The 21534-nt window shown below is 35.5% G+C and overlaps 1 protein-coding gene across 1 annotated transcript; it reads right to left on the bottom strand.

Moving 5' to 3' along the window:
• Positions 1–4295: 4295 nt before the first annotated feature.
• Positions 4296–5161, bottom strand: LOC145796116 (protein FAR1-RELATED SEQUENCE 5-like). The gene is made up of 2 exons (XM_082881129.1): positions 4841–5161; positions 4296–4592 (listed from the first exon to the last, which is right to left on the bottom strand). Exons 1-2 carry the CDS (start codon positions 5159–5161, stop codon positions 4296–4298), a joined length of 618 nt encoding a protein of 205 aa, XP_082737255.1.
• Between the last annotated feature and the right edge of the window lie 16373 nt (positions 5162–21534).

The following is a 21534-nucleotide window of genomic DNA, read 5'->3' as shown; positions in this document are numbered from 1 at the left end:
TTTCGAGTTGGATACAGATGTTTGGTGTATCAAACTTGAACCATGGGTCATTTACAAGAACCCTACCCATTTCTCTACCTCTACTTTGATTATTTTAAAAAAAAAAATTATGACATTCACACTCGAAAGAGATTGATGCATTTTGAATATCTGAACAAGAGATTGATGCATTTTGCATTCTATGATTGACAATGTAGGTGAATAAGATCAATAATTGCACAATTGTAAGAAAACAGTAAAGTTTGTCATATAGAACAATAAGAACAGATTTTAGAGTGAAGGACCATAATCACTCCAAATATATATATATATATATTGCTTGAATTAATTCCATTAATAGTTTGAAGTACACATTTGTTATTATAGGTGATGTTAATTTGAAATCTGGAATTGATGAATTTTATTATTATTCTTTTCTTTGGATTTAACTTGAAATCTGGAATTTAAATTTCTATTAAAAGTTTACAGCAACCTCTTTAAACTCACCACATTGATGATGTTAATTTCTATAATATTTATTTGTAATCTTCAATGATCAGATATATCTTTTCTGTATCAAAAAAAAATGATCAGATATATCTTTAATCTTCTCTTTACTCATTTCTGTATTGTCTTTAATCTTCAAGGGGTTTACATGAACCCTTTAATGGAATCCAAGGGTTTTGTTTCATAAAACAAGGGGGTCTTGGTGTGCTTAACCCTTGTTTTAGTAATTGATGAGAACAGATCTCCATGTACCTAATCTTAAGTTGATAATGTCATTTGAGTATGATAGCAGGAACAGTTTCTAGATCTATTGATGATGGTTTCTTTGATGAGCATGGTGGTAGTAAGGATGCACATAGTTTTTTATGCATTTCAGTGGCAATATATGTATAAATTTATATATTTTTAAAATTAAATAAAATTGGTATGGCATCCTCTCCATCATCAATTGAAAGTCATAACCTTTTGTTGAGATTTAGTGTGAACATAAGTTTTAACTCTAGGAAAAAACAACTGGACTCAAATGTTATGAATGAGAAAATGCTTTGTTGTGAATTCTAAGTAGAATGAAATCGAACCGTTAAAAAATTTGGATAGCTTGACACATTTATATAATACAAAAGTTACGTAGTTATATCACTATTATCTTGAAAATGTTGATTTGGAACTTGAGCTCAGTAATGTTGTAGAATTGTGTCATCAATGGTTTTCCCTAAAGTTTGTTAATTCAATTCATATAGTTCAATGGAAGATCATTTATTTAAATCAATAATGGTTGAAATTTGTGAACAAAAAGGTCGGTGATATTGTGATCCATCACATTGACAAAACATTGATTTGTGAAGTCCAATGAAATGAGAGAATATGATCTCTTGTTATTTAACTATGTACTTTTGCTTGACTGTTATGTCTACAAGCTATCTATAAATAGAATAAGCCTTTCACCTATGAATTGTGTATATAATTGTGCAGATGTCAACTTCAAGTGTTAACGGCAATATCTCAAATCAATTGACGTATTGCAACAAAAATTGTCCTAAATGTCATAAAAAAAGCAACTATTCGAATTTCCAAGACGGAGCGAAGCAAAAACAAATTATTTTATTGTTGTCATGATTGCGGTGGTTTTATTGGATAGTGTTTGCCTACAAATTCACAATGTAGAGGTGAAGGAGAAGTGCAAATGGAAAATATGCCAACTGTTACCGAACAATTTCGATTTATGAGCAAACAACTTCGATTTCAAAGCAAAGAACTTCAATTTCAGAGGGCGAAGATGCTTAAGTTGGAAACAGGCATAAATTGAAGTTCGTGTTGTATTTATGGGTTGTTCATTTTGCTTGTAATTGGTATCGTGTTAGTTATAAAGGTGTAATAGTTTTGTAAACTTTATTTTTGTATGGTTATCTGGACTTGGTGGTAGCACTTTGTATGGTTATGTGGTTATTTTTGTGAACTTTTTTTTTTTTTTATATGGTTATCTGGACTTGTTATGTGGTTATTTGTAATAGTTATGTGAACTTTATACAAGCTCAATGATAATATAATTTGATATGTTTGGGGTCTAAACATCACACTACTTAAAGTGCATAAGTGTATAACTTGGCTCAAGTGTATAAACATTTCATCCATTCAGGTCCTCAATTTGTCTAGCAACAGGTTCACCAAATAGCCAATGTAGATCAATGACATTTTGTAGAATAAATCATGACATTTTCATATATTAGGAGCTCCATTCCAAACTACATTCTCATGGTCATAAACATGATAACATGAACAAACAAGCAGCCACTGTAGATCAATGCTCCAAAAATATGAACCTCCCCCAACAGAGTAATATAATTTGTCCATTACAGGGGGTAATCAAAACACAATATCAGTGAGATTAATCTGTTCATTACCAAGTATATATATGCATGCATTCTGCTCCCAATAGTTAAACTTGTAAATCTCTATCTCAATCATACAGCGAACAACCAACATAATAAAATTTGAATATTCTTCTCATTCATAGCATAAGAATCAAAAAATCACATCATAAAAATATAAGATGCATCAAACATTGTTCCCATTGTTCCCAAACATATCATTTCCAAACATTGTTCCCATTGCAAAAAATAACATCAATAATGACCCAAATCTGAACAACATAAAAAAAATACACCCAAATCTAAAAAATATAATAACATCATCGTTCGTTCAGGGATATCCATGTACATGACTATCAGCAGGACTATGTGAGGCTTACGACATTTGGACTGCAAAGTGTTGAACAGTAGTACCTCGAAGCAACTCCTGAAACGATGTCTGAGTGGGATAGACTAAAGGCATTGACTGAGGCATGTTACTTCCCTGCAATAGTGCTACATTTATTAAAATATTGATACAATGTATACTACCATTTGAATGTAAAGTATGTAAGAATTATAACTCGATCATATGTAGGATACATGACATGATAAACACTTTGTACGACCCATGACAAAGAGAGGTTGAGATTGAGATACATGCTAAGATTGAGAAATATAGATACCATAACCATGACCCTAAACTAAACCAACATAAAGCAAATAATATATGAAATGAAAAAAAATTACTAAGGTATTTTTATTTTTAAAAAACACACAATATGAATTATTACCTCAACATAATTACTACCCATGATGAAAGGAGGTTGAGATTGACCTTGGGGAGTATAAACAGTAACACCCTATACAACCAATGCAAGAAAAAAAAAAATCACATGACTGCATTGCAAGAAGAACCAATGAAGATATGTAGGAATCTTAGTTATCCAACAACATTAATAAAGTAAAACAATGGTTCCGTATGAGGTTCAATTTCTCTAAGGTCTATGCATGTCAAAGATTGCATACAATATTAAATATTACCTGTATTGAATGATTACCAATGGCCAAAGGAGGTTGAGATTGACCTTGGGAAGCACAAAAAGAACCATCCTACATGCAAAAAAAAAAAAAAATACCAAAATAATAAATATCACTCTACTAGATTACAAGAATAACCAATCCAACAAAATTAATACAAGGTTGTACACAATAGTAAATATTACCTGAATAGAATTATTACCCATAGCGGCAGGAGGCTCAGATTGACCTTCGGGAGTACAAAAAGCATCACCCTAAAAATGACCAATTTCTTTAATTCATTACTTTTCCAATACACATAATATCACATAACACATAACACAAAACAAAATATCATTTAATCATATGCAACAATTTTGTGTAATTACCTACTTCGATTGCATTCTTTTCTTCTTTGCAATAGATTTTTACATCCCGTCCTTGATCCTTTTTCTTCCCTTACTAGTTGCTTGTCTTTTCTTGAGTTCCTTAGCTTAGATTGGACAATCTACTCCATCACTCTGTGGGCATGTGTTAGTTGAGGAATTTCTCAATTCAGTGACCTCCACTTGACTACAAGTGTGCACATTTAATTTGTCTTCAACCATTACACTCAATTCTTCACCTTTTCCCAGTGACAAATGATAAATTTCTTCACTTTCAGCAGCTCTACTTGCTATTGCTCTAAACATATTCATCAATGACCTATATCGGTCGCTTTGATGTAATTTCACATCAGCCTTGACGTCATACCCACAGCTATCTTTCGCACTTTCAGCCCTTGTTTTTTTAGTCCATCGTTTCAGTATGTATTGTGCAAGAAGGTCCGCTGCATTGAATATATCTCTAAGCACTTTCAGACAATGTCGACACACTATGCCCTTCACTTCAAACTTCTTGCAACTACAACTCAACGAACCATCTCTATACATTGTCACATTCTTATCTTTTTTTTCTATCTACCACCGTTCGAATTGTGAATATGGTACTCTCACCATCATCAATAGTGCCCACAATGGATGCTTCAATGGACTGCACGTCCTCATTTTGGAATTCCTCAAAAATTATTTTGGTGAAAATATCTGCCATTTGCTTTAACATCAAAGTTGGAATAGAAACCCTTGGCAATTTTTGGGACAAATTATACTCGGCTTCCAATTCTTTATGCCTCTTGTCATAGAGCACCCTTTCAAAATGCATGAAAAATTCCATCAAGTTATGATCACAATTGAGATAATCCTTCAAAAATGCATTGAATGATTCACTTAGTTGAGTAGTACTCATTCCAGTTGCTTAAGAATTCATAATATATGGCCATCCGCATTTCTCCTTCACACCAGAAGTTTGCTCCAACCAATAATTGTTGCGTGCATCATACCTATCAAGCATTTGGTCCCATTGCATTCTGAATTCTTCTTCATCATCAATTCATGCATAAATTTTGAAAACACACCCTTCACCCCTACATCTCCAAAAAAAGAACTTACATGCTTCACAGCATTTTGCATCAAATGCCATGTGCGAAGTCGGTGGTTTGTATTAGGCATGACAATTGGAATGGCCTTAGCCATCGCAACATCTTGATCTGTGAAAATAGTTTTTGGTGCTTTGTTTGACATTGCCTTCAAAAAAATCTGAAACAACCATGTGAATGATTCGGCAGTCTCATCATACATCAACACTGCACCGAATATAACTGTTTCTTGATGATGATTAAATCCAACAAAGGTTCCAAAAGGTCTATGCTCGTTATTTAATTTGTAAGTAGTGTCAAAGGTCACTACATCACCAAATTGAGCATAGTCCATTATAATTTGAGCATCGGCCCAAAATATATTACTTATCTGCTCTTCATAATCTAATTGGACTGCATAATAAAATGATGGATTTTCCACTGTTTTCTTACGAAAGTACTGCAACACATTACCCGCTTCTCCATATCCCAAATCTTTTTGTCTCTTCGATCTCTAGTAATTTTTTTGGTCCAATTTGGTGAAGCCAAGTAATGCTCTTCCACCAGATTCCCTACTAAATAGCTCATAAGTAGACCTAAAAGGAATTCCATATTTTGAAGCCAATTCTACTTCAATTGCTTGGGTGGTAGATATTTTTCTTTGGGATGGCAACATATGAATGCACTCTTGAGGAACAAGGTCATGACTATGATGTTCAACAAAATCAATTGCAACATATTTTCCTAAATTTCTATGTAACTTGATACTCAATTGGGCACCACAATTACATCTCACCCCTTGTCTCGAAAATTTTACTAGTGGATATCGCTTGTCAATACCTTGAGTTCCCTCTTTGTAACATACAAAAGTCCATGAAGTTATTTCCTTAGTTTGTTTGTTCTTGTGTGCATATGCCTTCCTATTACTAAAGCCCACCTTTCCGCCATAGTTATTATAAAAGTCATACGCAGCTAGTTCAGAGTCAAATGACATGCTATGCCCAATTTTGGCTTCCAACCACAACTAGCCAACTCATCAACAACATTATTTTCTTTTATTACCTACAAATTAGTACCATACAAATAAAAAAAAAATAAAAATAACATAAACACCAATTGAATAATGTAATCAAAGTAAGTAGGCTTGGGATATAAAGTTTTTCTTTGGGAAATAGGACAACAATATCCCAACTGCCAAGAAAATAAAAAAAAAAAGGCTACACACTTTGCAACGCATTGTTTTTCAAAGCAGACTACTAAACATACTAATGATCAAACTCAGCAATACAAGTTGTGTGCGTGTGTGTTTTTATGTGATCCGAAGACATTAAAATGAGAGCTTATTATACAGTAAAATGAAAAGCTTTGGTTGTTTCAAGAGAGACAAACTTAACAATGTATACATTGAAACCAAAAAAATCAAAGACACAAAACAAACTGATGGATAGGATTTTTAAGAAGTGGGTCAACAAATAAATTTTATAAAATTTTATCCGTTCATGTGCTTTCTGTCCTAGTAGTGTTTGGTTTCTGTGTTTGTAGCATTGTTGATATTAAACACATGCCTTCTCAGCCAACAGAAGGAAATTTAGAGCAATGATCATCACAAATTAAGCTAATTCCCATCAATCGCCAAAGTTTCCAAAGATATAAAAAGAAATATAAGAAATAAGCTGATAAGAAAGCAATTAACACTCTTTCAAAAGAGCTAAAAATAAGAAATCAAAAAAATTAGAATCATCATTTAAACACACCCTCTACCAACACAGACACAAACTCAAAAACCCCAAGAGAAAGAAGGAACAACAACCAAAAAAAGCACAAAAGCAAAACCCCAAAAGAGGTTAGCATGGCACGCATTGATTTCCAGAATTGACACTCAACCCACAAAAAATAGATGATAAAGAATAACAATTTTGATCTAGAAATGGAAAACCCACTATCCAGATGTGTAGATCTGACTAAAATCAAGCAGTACCCAGTCATGAATCGTGAATGCAGATTACAAAGAACATAAAAATGCACACATGCCTTCTCAGCCAACAGAAGGAAATTTAGAGCAATAATCATCACAAATTAAGCTAATTCCCATCAATCGCCAAAGTTTCCAAAGATATAAAAAGAAATATAAGAAATAAGCTGATAAGAAAGCAATTAACACTCTTTCAAAAGAGCTAAAAATAAGAAATCAAAAAAATTAGAATCATCATTTAAACACACCCTCTACCAACACAGACACAAACTCAAAAACCCCAAGAGAAAGAAGGAACAACAACCAAAAAAAGCACAAAAGCAAAACCCCAAAAGAGGTTAGCATGGCACGCATTGATTTCCAGAATTGACACTCAACCCACAAAAAATAGATGATAAAGAATAACAATTTTGATCTAGAAATGGAAAACCCACTATCCAGATGTGTAGATCTGACTAAAATCAAGCAGTACCCAGTCATGAATCGTGAATGCAGATTACAAAGAACATAAAAATGCACACATAGCTTGTCAATTTAGGAAAATTGTATACAAGCATATAAAGAGAGAGAGACCTTGTGATACATGGTGCCATCAGGTTCGACAGTCACCGAACACACTGATAACTATTTTTCTACCAATTTTGGGTGTCATCTCTTAATTGTTTTACCTTTAATTGGTTTTCAAAGCAGACTACTAAACATACTAATGATCAGTCCTTTAATTCTTGAGATCAAACATACTAAACCACAAATACAATTATAACAAAAATTTCAAAGCAGACAACACAGACCTTTTAGTCATTTTTGAAATTTTTGAAATTTCAGATACAAAAATTAGGAATTTCACAATAGATAGACCTAGTTATATACGTATATATGTATATATTAGCAAGAAAAATATGAAATGATGAAATGGACCTCGTCATGGCCGCAATCTCGCCTTGCCGTCGCGTCGCATCCTTCGGCCATCGCGGCACATCCCTCCGCCATCCTCCGTCCTTCGCCATCACTGTCTTCTCCCTCTACCATCCTTCATCCTTCGCCGTCGCTGTCATGCCCCTCCACCATCGTTCTCAGTTCGTTGCTCTATGCCTCTCTCTCTCTCTCCCTTCGTCTACCGTCTTTCTCTCTCATCTCTGTCTACCTGTTAGGGCTAAACAGAACATATGAGCTACTGATAGAAGAAGATGAAAGTGAAAGAAGCGGGAAACTCAAATTTTGGGGGAGAAAAAAAAAAACCAAAACAACATCGTCGTTTTGGCTAGGGGTATGGAGGGCGGCAGGAAAAGACAGCCGAGGATCCTGATTCGTTATCACACTGGTTAACCTCTGGGTCCCCTTTTTCATTGACTTTGACACCGTTATTAGTGGCAGATTTGGAGCTCTTATCCTCTGTGCTAGGATTGTGCAAAATACCATACAATCTGTTAAAATCGTATCGATTCACATCAATTCATGCCGCTCTAATCGCTAACCGTGGTTTAAACTTTAAAATTTATAATCTGCTAACCGAACCGCTCTGCTATAGTTAATACATATATATATATATATATATATATATTAACTTCTAATGAAACATCAATGTAAAAATGAGTGTGATAGAGATTTAAGATATGAAATTTATTACAAATTAGTGGTTATATATATGAAACATATTATGTAAAATTACTTTGTGCTATATATCTAAAAAATGTTTTACAAATTAGTGTTATATATTATGCAAATGTATGATAATTAGTTAGAATATTCTTCAATTCGCCAATCCGTTAAAAACCGCCCAAACCGTAATTTGTCAATCCGCTAACCCGCCATTCAATTTGTAATTTTACTCTCAAACCGCCCGAACCGCATCGCGCACACCCCTACTCTGCGCTACTATGCATCGTAATGCTTAAACATTTCCAATCCTGGACCTTTTATTGGTATCAAATTTAAATTTGAGTAATGATCAATAAAAAAAAGAGTAAAAACTATCAAAATCCATTAACTGAGGCCTATTTTGGTAATAAAAAAAAATTAATTTACTAACTTGTTTGAATCACATCATATCTCTATTTTTTTTACACATTTAAAAAAAATTTTAAAAAAAGCTAATAAACTAGCTTTTTTTCTTACTTCCAAAAACAAACCTTAATTTAAACTGTCATGCCCCGACATTTTAATTAATCGGAAACATTACCAAAGCTTGTAATTTAGGTCCATTTTTTTTTCAAAATATCTATTACCCTTGGGTGATAGAAACATAATAATACATGTTTTCTCTCTCATTGAAAACAACAATGTAATAATACATGCCATGCTTCTGCTGCGAAGCTACAAATGAATAATTACAAAACACAAGATACATTTTTCATTCCTTTAACATCTATGATAAAATTATACATAAAAGGTACATGGAATCCATACTCTTCAACTAATGAATCCGAAATTCTCTTCCTGAAAAAGGATAAAACAACGAGGGGTGAGCACTAATGCCCAGTATAGTTCTACAACAATAACTAACACATAGATAGAAATGATCATGCATGCAGAGTGATACCATATAGTAAGGTGACATTTTATAAGTTTAAAATATTATATGAAAAGTATCTTTTCTTAAAATTTCACTTGAACCTTTAAGAAAACTCCTTGCTATAAATGTAGTCTCTTATCATTAGGAAGCCATAAATTCTCTTTGAAAACAAGTACACTTAAGGAAGAATATCATCTTAAATTTATTAACCCGATTCCAAATTATTCCTCATTTCGTTTTCATTTTAATATTCCACATTTCATTTCCATTTCCAATTACCATACTCCATAACATCAAACTCCAAAGGATTAGAGTTCAAACATAACACAAGAATCACAAACCCTTTTTAATTCAATTTCCCAATTACTTACAAAACAAAGCTCATAATCTTCCCTTTTGTCAGCAATCCATTGAGTTCATCATCACTAGCCCCTAATCCAATTTCTCACATGATGCCAATTTCAATCCTTAATCCATTTTCCTTCAGTTTATTTATTCTTCTCAATTGATGAGTCAATTTCATTATTTCACAACAACCGAAATGAGACTACAACTCAATTATTTTCAATTTATATAACATATATACATAAACACTTCAAACTTCCATTTCATGGATATTTCGTCCGCGGGCTAGGCACCCATGTATAATTTCGGGACTTTCACCCAAGACACTCCGACCAACATAATTATAGTGGAGTCCAACCCCTTTCTCCTTCCAAACAATGTCCATACATATGCAATGCATTTAAAAGATAATCAAATATGAAGCACATCCCCTTTCTACTTCCAAACAAACATACATATACAATGTATATAACCACGGTCATATTCAATGACAACCATCAAAGATTTAGTTTCAATTTGCCTAATCCACATGCAATTTCTACAACAATCAAAGCTATTTTCTACCAATAGCCCAATACAGTTATCTCTAATCAGATATTCAATCTCAACATATAGTTTATTCAAAACTTCCAAAAGAATAAGTTAACACATAACCAATTCTACCATTCATATCAATACCCCCTCAATTTCACATTTCCAATGCCAATTCCAATTTTTGTACAAAATAGTAGTTTGACCCAATTAGGGCAATTTCCCCAAATATTACTCAAGTGACAAAATCATCAAATTAGACATAGTTCATCATCATTTTCAAACCCCACAAACATCAATTTCATCTACACCCAAAACCCCTCTTTGTATTATATGCTCCAAACCCTAGGTTTGTTTAAAACATTTCCAAATCCCACCATTGTTACACAAAGGACAATAACTAAGCTAAATATCATATAAAAGTGTAGAAAGATCCCTACCATTAACAATTCATTTACTCAAATTTAGTTTCATATAATAACATAATTAAAAGATTAACAATAAGAGTTCAATCACAACTTTTACATAAATTTCCAACCACTTCCAAAATGCAATTAAACTTGTATATGTACAATTTAACATCCCAATTTCATAATACCACTTTCAATTTAAGCAAAACCTGCTTCTATCTTCATGATCCAAACTAGGGTTTTAAGAGAAATTAAGCTGTTCATCCAAACACTTTTTATTCTAACTCTTTTATTAATTATACACCCAATTTCATAAGCTCATAATCATAACCCAACAATTTAAACCCCAATATTTCAAACCCTAAACCCCTAAATCTCATAATTTACCACAACATGCTCAAAAATATAAATTTTGCATTTATATAAAGAGAATAGCACAAATTTATCTATAAATGAGAGTATTGAAGAAGAACTAGAAACCCCTACCTCAAGGACCAAGCAAAGAAGCTTGATCAAGAGCATCCTTTCAAAAATCCAAAATCCAATCGATTAAAAATGTTGAGCTTCATGTATCCTTCACTTTTTGATAAGAGATCTTGGCCAAATCTTTGAGAAATGGAAGGCATTTGGGTCAAAAATCTAGGGTCTTTCGGACTTAGGATGAAAGGAAGGAAGAGAGAAAAGAAAAGTGGAGAGAATGATCTAGAAAATCACTTTTTAAGTTGTTGAATTCGCGCAGTCCGCTCGAGCGTCGCTTTTCCCACTCGAGCGTACCTGCTTCCAACATAGATACTAAAACTTCAAACGGATATAACTCTTCCATCCGGACTCCATTTTAGGTCGTTCTTGTGTCCAAATCGAAGCCCTGGAAACAAGCTTTCCAATAGTTCTAGCCTCACACCCAAATTCAAAGTGTGGAAAAAGAAAAGGGCAAAAGAGTGATGGTTATTCGTAGGAAGATTATCCGAATTAAATTTTTTGGTCCAATCTTACTTTATCATCATGTTACCACTTCGATCAATGTCCCAAAATAAAACAAGGAGACTCCAAATACACTAATAAAAATGTCAAGGGAAATCTCACTTTTTATGCTTGAGCAGTACTTTCTGCACTTGAGCGGCCTGCCTGCAAACACACGAGATACTGGGAGCAACAATTCTACGCTCGAACGCCACTTCTTGCGCTCGAGCGGTCACCTGGACAGACTGTTACAATCTATCAAATGAAGTTGGAAAATTTTAACGGTGTAGATGCCAATTAGTGTACTATCTAATGTACCAACTAGTATAATGACATTATTACTGGCCTCACTTATTATACAAATTATAAATATCCAAAACTTCTAAAATGATACTACATCATTGGTTAGTACACTAGTTAGTATACTAATTAGTGCATATAGCATTATCAAATTTTAATATACATACCCCTTAAAAAGAGTGTATCATATGCACTTTTAATTATGTCGTTTTCTACTTTAGTTATGATTAATTTTTTTTAGTTATGACAATATTTTAATTATGACGTATGAGATCTTTGATTATGCCCATATGGTGTTTGATTATAATCTTCTTCTTTTTTTAGTTATGACTCAAGAAATATGAAATTATGTTATTTTCTTATTTAATTATAACGTGCATATAGAATACACTATTTGAGATGTGTACCATAGTCTTTCCCAATAAATTTTTTTTTTTTCAAAATCGAAGAACATTTAAATATTTATATTAATTTTTTAAGATTATTTTTATACAATAATATTACAAAGTCACCCTTATTAATTCATAAATTATCTAGAATTTTCATCTTGTGATTCAGATTCATTCTACACATAGATCTTACACTACACAAATTAATTTCCACCATCCAATCACCCACCTAAAACTTTCTAGGTGAATTAATTTGGGTCCGTAGGGTATCTATTTTAAATTTTAACTCTATCATTTATAAAAATAAAAATAAAAATAAAAAGTACTTATATTGAAGTTTGATTTTATCAATTTAAGTGCATCATGTCAAATAGAAATTTAGGGCACTTACCGCTAGGTTCTATATACAAAGTTTAAAATCCATTTAATTTCAAAACAAAATACTTGCACCAATTAGTTATACATATTTTTAATTGTTATCAAAAAATTCTTTTTTTTAAAAAAATAAATAAATTTAAAGACGACACTACATCCTATCACCATTGGACTTCTCTTAGACAATCACCAAAGGCTCGCCAAAATATTCAACATCACTGGAAAGTTGCTAGAGTATTGTTGAAAATTCGCTGTGGTGTTCTAAACATCATTGGAAGTCATTGGAATATCCAGAACATTCGTTGGACGTCAAGAATATCATTGGAGGCTTATCGAAATGTTTAGAATATTACCTAAAAAAAAGAATAAATGGAAAAATTAGAATGAAAAAATATAGCAAAATGTGCTAAACATTGATAAACTGAAAGAAAAAAAAAACGTAGCAACAACAAATTAACAACAATAATAGGAAAAAACATATGTTATTTTTCAATTTTTGTCGAGTTTAAGTAAATAATCTCCAATATTGATCAAACTAAAAAGTAAGTTTTGAAACTGTAAAATTGTTACAGTTTCAAAACATGATTTTATTAAGCATTTATTCTTATTAATCAAACTAAAAAACATGTCATGAGACTGCAAAATTTTACAGTAAAAGCATGTCATGAAACTGTAAAATTTTATAATTTTTAAAGCATGTTATGAAACAGCAAAATTTTGTACTTTTAAAGCATGATTCATTTCAGCATAAAAAAAAATGAAACTAGAAAGTTTTACAATTTCACTATCTGTAACTAAAATTCAAAAACAATTTGTTCAAATTTTGAAATTTTTCTACATTAAAACAAGGAAAGAGAAGTGTATATAACAGAGAAAAAGTAGAAAAAATGAGATCGAAAGAGAGAGACAAATATAGAGAGAAGATTGTAATTCGGTAACTATTTTTGGTTTAGATCTAGTCAAATCTGATATAGATCCACTCAGATTTGATGTAGAACTACATCAGATTTGAGTAGATCTACGTCAGATTTGGGTACAACTACTCATTTTCTTCGCTGAAAACTCGTCTCTTTCGTTGCTGGTGAGGGCGAATCAAGGAATTAGTGGTCGGTGGTTGTTGATGAACCCCAATCGATAATGGTTACCAATCGTCGATGTTGTATATTAGAAAGAGAAAGAAAATAAGGAAGGCATGGTCACCAGTCACCGAATATCAAAAGAGAGATAGAAAGAAGGAAGGTGCACATGACCTTTAGATCTACTCAAAAAAATTTGGGATTAAATAGAGTACACTTCTTTCAAAGAGGATTTGCGGGTAATTTATCCTAAAAATTTTATTCAAAATTTTAAAAGCAAGGGATGACCTCACAAATTAAAGGCTAGAGTTAATTTGTTTTAATATAATCAAAATTTTTATATCAAATTAAATTTATCACATAATAATGTTCAAGAGCCAATATCGGTCAGGTTGTTTTAAAAAATGTAGCCTAAGCTTGTGGATCAAACCTGTCCTTTTATTTTTATTTTTAACAAGCATAGATTGATTTGAGGTAACCTGTTGGTCAAAAACTTAGGCACAGGTCCTGTCCATGGAAGCAGATTGCTTTTTACAAGCCAACAACTCAAGATTTAAGACAATGTTTTCATTAGTTTTTCAAATTTTATTTTTTATTTTTCAAAATTTCTAAAGAGCTTACAACTCGATTTAGCCCAACTTCATTTCAGACTAGTCTAGCCCAACCGAGCCTAGAACATGCCACAGGCCTTCAGCACAAAAGTAAGATATTTTTGGGGGTGTTTGGGAAGAAGGATTTTTGACTTTTTAGGCTAAAATAATACTATACACAAAATAGTTTAGCATAGCTAATAAAACAAATGTTATATCAAACTCATAATCATTTCACTTTTTCTCTCACAAACATCATATCCAATTACAAAAAAAATTCAATTCTCTTCCGAAACACAATGTAGACGTCCCCGAACGCCCTAGGAGGATGAGTCTCGTTCTGTTCATTTGGGGTCACTACAGCTCAGGACTCTAAAATTTGTCACGGTTCTAAGTCTGAACCAAAGAGTCCAAATCCGGCAAATCATTTTGAGAAAACAGATTTTGAAAGAAGTGCCAAACATGGACTGCTTTGCCAGATACAGAGTCGCCACCTAAATGTTTTTTTGTGGGAAATTTAGGAAACCCTGACTCGGTGCCAAAGGCCACGTGTCCGTCATCACCAAAGTTGCCTCGGCTCGAGAACTTGGGTACGATTGGGGAAGGTCACTTCGTGAGCACCCCCACTCGCCCGATCAAAGATTGGCCTCTTGTAACAACCCTCATACTGTTTACCGATTACTGACTGATTGATTACCGATTACCGTTAAACTGAATTGATTATGACTGATAATTGGACTGATTAGAGTACTGAACTGACTGATTGAAATTGGAAACCGAATTGATTGAGTATATGTTAGTTAAATTGCATTTTATCTGTTTGACCGTATGATTATCTGTTCACGCTTATATGTTTAAACTGCTAATTGAAGGCCATATCGGCGACCGAATTAGAAATTGATTGATGTTTTATGATCCACATAATTAATGTAATTTTATGGTATAATTATCTGAAATTTGATTAGGTATGATTAAATTAGATTAAATAATGAGTTAATTGCAGAGTTGACTTATTTACCGTTTCGCCACTTAGTGGCCACCACTTCACACCTCTTGAGCCTTATTACACTCCACGTGCTTGATCAAAACAAACTTTTCTTCTCTCATTCTTGCACTCAACCGACCCAAGAGGAGAGTTAGAGAGAGAGAGAGAGAATTGTTCTAGAGAATTGGCTTGAAAGGCTTGAAGAGATCATAGGAGATTTGCCTAATTGGACTCCTAAACCTTGAATACAAGCTCTAGGTAAGGATTTTATCTTCTCATTCTTGTGTTTGAACTGGTTCTTGTATGGTTCATGTCTAGTTGTAGAGCTAAGTCATGAATTGGTCCATTAATGGTGAATTGAAGCTCAATCTTTGCATGCATGTTTGTATTGTAGATGTTTGAGTTGTTTTCATGGCAAAAGGTTACATGCATGTTCATAATCATGTTTAAGTCCATGATTTCACCATGTTTTGAAAAAGAATTGGCTCCTGAGAGCATCAATTGAAGCTTAAGTGTTGCATGCATGTACATATATTGAAGTTTTGAGGTGGTAGTTCACCATACCTCACATGCATGTCCATCTTTTGGTCATACTCCATGAGTTCATCTTATCTTTGAAGGTTTGAGCTCTTTTGAAACAGCATTAAAGCTTTGAAAACGATTTAAGATCATGCATGTCATGTTTGAAGATTGTTCTTGAAAATGATTTGAAATTGGGTTTGAATTAAACACCCTTGGGCTTTGATTTCTTAAAAAATTGAGCTTTGAAACATGATATCCTATGTATTTTTAAGTGTTTTCCAGAAAATGGGCCCAAGAGGATTGGTTTTGATGCTTTTGAGCTTGGTTTTAGACCTGGAGATCGAATCTGGGATTTCCAGATTTCAGTTGTCCGCTCGAGCGGGGGAAGTGCCGCTCGAGCGGGAAAATCGAGCTTCCAGCATCTTGCACTGTTTTACAGTCCGCTCGAGCGTAGGATTGGGCGCTCGAGCGAAGTCATGTCTCAAGCTCGAGCGGGCGTCGAGCGGAGATTTCACCCGTCCAGTACTTTCACAGTACGCTCGAGCGGGAAAGTTTACGCTCGAGCGTGTACCTTTGTTGCATGTCCGCTCGAGCGGGTAAACCTGAGCTCGAGCGGGACTCTGTTTTTCTGAAAATGCTTTTAAATGTACATCTTTGCATCCTCATCCCATTCTAGGCGTTCTTAGGCCTAGTTTAAGACATCTTGTTGAGGATATAGACGTAGAACACACCGAGGCATTAGGGATTAAGTTATTATATTTTCCCAACTGTGTAGCTTAGTGTGTTCAACTTCTGAACTGTGTAGGGTTGGCGACTGGGGAGACACGCTCTAGCATACTGTAGCCCAAACTCTGTGAGTAACAATTGTGTAAAGATATGTTCAACTGATTATCTTTTGAATACTGAACTGAACTGTTTACTGAACTGGTATTACTGAATGAATGTATGTCCTTTATTTCTGAACTATACTGTGGCATCCTTAGTACCTACGGTTTACTGTACTGTTACTGTTACAGAGATCTCTGTCGGTTCCCTCGTGGAGCCACTACTGTTTACTGACTGATGGCCATCATTACTGTTCGGTCTTTTAAGACCTACTGTTACTGTTATTCTAATGGATGTACCACATATGACTGTTTACTGTACTGAACAACTGGAATACTGATTGAATTGAACTGTTTTCATTACTGTAAGGACATTCATTCTAAACCCCTTTACGCATTATGTTATTCACTGGGCTTTAGCTCACTGCTTATATATATATGTAGGTGTACAGGCACCAGATCGGAGCTAGGAGCGTCAGGGTAACTCCAGTTTTGTCAAGCCAGCCTTCGTGCCTCACTGCGAGGTTCCGAGCCTATCTGCTAAGGCTTAGGGGCGTTTTAAGAATTCCCCCTTCCATACTGTTTCACTGTTTTGTATAGACTGACTGTTCACTGTACCGCTATCTAGGGTTGAGTCCCTAGTTTGAATGAATGTAAATATTGTGCATACTGTTCTGTACTGTTTATGTATGAATGCATGAAAAATCTTTTTGGCATACAGACTGTCTCAGCTCATTGGACATTGTTTAATTACTGTATTGGCTTCCGCCAGGCCCTGTACTCTGTTTTACTGTATTACTGTTCTGCAGGCCTTCGGTAATCTCAGATTACTGGCCGGTTACGGTGCTAAACCCATAGGGCCGGGTTTGGGTCGTGACAGAGTGGTATCAGAGCGATACTTAACCACGAGTTATACCGCACACACGTGTCCAAATGAGCTATAGGGTGTCCTAGAAAAGTGATTAGGGCATTTCATGAACTTGAAAAGTGTGTGGTTATGTTATGACTGAATATCTGCTAATGTGTTAAACTGGTAAACAAATGACCGCTTATGTTTAAAACTGTTATAACTGCTTATAGTGAAATGGATAATGCAAATGAACCTGAGTCCTCATCTACTGAGGCAAGAATGGAAAGAATGGAAAGAATGATAGAACTGATAACTGCTAGACTTGAACAACAGAACCAACAGCCTCCTCCTCCTCCGGTACAGCCGGAACTTAATGCGAATGTGAATGATGGGGACATAATTGCTTTGACCCAGAAGTTCAGCAAAATGAAACCGCCATCCTTTCAGGGAGGCCTTGAACCGTTAAAAGCTGAAGCTTGGGTTCTGGAAACAGAGAAATTATTTGAAGTGTTTCCGTGCTCGGAAGCGAACAAGGTATTGTTAGCTACCTTCACCCTTCAAGAAGAAGCTAGAAGGTGGTGGATGTTGATTCGTGATACAAATGCTGTTATGACTTGGGCTCAGTTCAAGGAGTCCTTTTTTGAAAAGTACTTCCCACAGTGTGTCAGGGATAGGAAAGTGACTGAATTTGAGCAACTGAAACAGGGCACCACGTCGGTTGCCGAATATGAAACAAAATTTACTGAACTTGCCCGTTATGCACCGCATATGGTGGATACTGAGTATAAGAAGGCCAGGAAATTTGAAGGTGGCCTTAATGTTGCAATTCTGGATCGAATAAATGTTTTGAAACTACCGACTTTTGTGGGTGTTCTCGACCGGGCATTGATGGCCGAGTCGAACATTGCAGCAGTGAAACAATCTGAAACGCCAACAACTGAATGGCATGGTAAAAGGCAGGGTTTCAAATTCAAGAAAGGCAAGCACAACCCAGCCAACAAGAAACAGAATACGGGGTCGACAACTAGCCCCAGCCAAGGGAGTGGTTTCATACCACCCTGTTCTGAGTGTGGCAAGAAGCACAAAGGGGTTTGCTACAGAATATCTGGAGCCTGCTACAGGTGTGGCAAGGTGGGCCACATGGTTAAAGACTGCCCCTCTGCTCCACAAGCCAGTAGTAAAACTGCACCAAGCGCAGCAGCATCAACTGTAGCACCAAAGCCTAACCCCAGAGCTACCGGGAAAGAGCCTGTGAGGCAAGGCCGAGTGTTCGCACTAGTACCGGGAGATGTGCAGAATACCGAGACCGTTGTGTCAGGTATTCTCTCTATTTGTACACAAAATGCATATGTATTGATTGATTCGGGGTCTACACATTCTTATGTATCGCATGCTTTCTCACGGAAATTGAATAGACCCTTAGAACCTATGAACTATCTGCTAGCCGTATCATCACCCGTAGGGGGATCCATGACATGTGCTTATATGTACCCCGCATGTGAAATTATTGTTGGGGATGTGCATCTGTTTATTGATTTACTGTCATTGAACATTGATCATTTTGATGTAATATTGGGGATGGATTGGTTACAAAAATATCATGCCACTATAGACTGTGTAACGAAACAAGTAGTTTTCCGTCCACCTGGTCTACCTGAATTTGTGTTTAATGGGGTTGGAGTAGTACCTCCCCCGTATCTGATTTCATCTGTGAAAGCTGTTAAACTGATTAGAAAGGGGTGTAAAGGGTATTTGTGTTCTGTATTGACTGTGTCTACTGATGATAGTGTTAAGACTGATGTGAACTATATTCCTATAGTCAGAGAATTCCCAGATGTTTTTCCAGATAATCTTCCAGGGGATTTGACTGACAGGGAGATTGAATTTACTGTTGATGTGATTCCCGGAACACAGCCGGTTTCTAAAGCTCCTTACAGAATGGCCCCAACTGAACTGAAAGAATTGAAAGTGCAACTGCAGGAACTGCTGGATAAGAAGTTTATCAGGCCCAGTACTTCACCCTGGGGTGCACCGGTTTTGTTTGTAAAGAAGAAAGATGGCTCACTGAGACTGTGCATTGACTACCGTGAACTGAATAAGGTAACTGTAAAGAATAAATACCCATTACCGCGCATTGATGACCTTTTTGACCAGTTACAGGGTGCACAAGTGTTTTCTAAGATTGATCTTAGATCGGGATATCATCAACTGAAGGTTAAACCGGAAGACATTGATAAAACTGCTTTTAGAACGAGGTATGGACATTACGAATTTTTAGTTATGCCATTCGGAGTCACGAATGCACCAGCTGCATTTATGGACCTCATGAACAGAATTTTCAAACCATACCTTGATGACTTTATTGTTGTATTTATTGATGACATATTGATTTACTCCAAAAGTATAGAAGAACACGAACAACATCTGAGACTTGCCCTACAAACCTTAAGAGAACAGAAACTATATGCTAAACTGTCTAAATGTGAATTTTGGCTTGATCATGTTATGTTTTTGGGGCATGTTGTTAGCAAAGATGGAATTTCTGTTGATCCGCAGAAAATTGAAGCTGTAGTGAACTGGCCTAGACCAACAAATGTGACTGAAGTTCGAAGCTTTTTGGGATTGGCTGGATATTACAGAAGATTTGTCAAAGATTTCTCCAAGATTGCCCTACCATTGACTCAGTTAACTCAGAAGGGGGCATCATTTGACTGGACTGACCAAAGGGAATCAGCATTCCAAGAGTTGAAAACTCGACTTGTGACTGCACCAGTTTTGACCTTACCTTCAGGTACGGATGGTTATACTGTATTTAGTGATGCTTCTCATAAGGGTTTGGGATGTGTTTTAATGCAGAATGGGAAAGTTATTGCTTATGCTTCCCGACAGTTGAGACCACATGAAAAGAACTACCCGACCCATGACCTGGAACTTGCTGCAGTGGTGTTTGCACTGAAAATCTGGCGTCACTACCTGTACGGGGTGACATGTGAAGTATACACCGACCACAAGAGTTTGAAATATTTCTTCACACAGAAAGAACTGAACATGAGACAGCGGAGATGGCTAGAACTGATCAAAGATTATGACCTACAGATATTGTACCATCCGGGAAAGGCCAATACCGTTGCCGATGCATTGAGCCGGAAATCGATTGGGAACTTAGCATGTTTGCTCACAGGACAGAAAGAGTTGCTTTGTGACCTTGAAAAATCTGAAATTGAAATTGTTTTGAGAGAACAAGGTGGAACCTTAGCTGCTATTTCTGCTCAACCGGCACTGATTGAAGAGATTAAAGAAAAACAGCAACTGGATGACTTCTTGAAGAAGATCATCGAAGAAAGAGAATCTAAACCGAGACCGGAATTCAAATTTGAGAATAATGTACTGAAATTTCAAGAAAGACTGTGTGTACCAAATGATACTGAACTGAAAAGAAGAGTTCTGCAAGAAGGCCACAATTCGAAATTGTCTATCCATCCGGGGAACACGAAAATGTACCAAGATCTGAAACAGAATTTCTGGTGGCCGGGAATGAAGAAAGAAATTGCCGACTTTGTGTCCAAATGTCTTCATTGCCAACAGGTCAAAGCTGAACACCAACGACCTGCCGGACTATTGCAACCCCTACCCATACCAGAGTGGAAATGGGAGCATATCACGATGGATTTTATCGTCGGATTGCCTCGCTCCAGAAAAGGTATGGATTCAATTTGGGTTATTGTTGATAGACTAACCAAATCTGCTCACTTCTTACCTGTCAAGACGATTTATAATGCGGACAAATTGGCTGTTATCTATATTGATGAGATTGTAAGACTGCATGGAGTGCCTGTGTCTATTGTTTCTGACAAGGATTCGAAGTTTACATCGAGGTTTTGGCAAAGCCTACAGACTGCACTGGGTACCGAACTGAGGCTGAGTAGTGCCTATCATCCTCAGACAGATGGACAATCAGAAAGGACTATCCAAACTCTGGAGGATTTACTGAGATTGTGTGTCCTTGATTTTCAGGGAGATTGGGAAAGTCATCTGCCATTAGTTGAATTCGCCTACAACAACAGTTACCATTCGAGTATTGGTATGG

Source organism: Camellia sinensis, chromosome 7 (genome assembly GCF_055761805.1).
Source record: "Camellia sinensis isolate YWXY chromosome 7, ASM5576180v1, whole genome shotgun sequence".
In the NCBI taxonomy this organism is placed as follows: domain Eukaryota; kingdom Viridiplantae; phylum Streptophyta; class Magnoliopsida; order Ericales; family Theaceae; genus Camellia; species Camellia sinensis.
The sequence above is the reverse complement of the archived record's forward strand: the minus strand, read 5'-3'. Positions and strand labels throughout refer to the sequence as shown.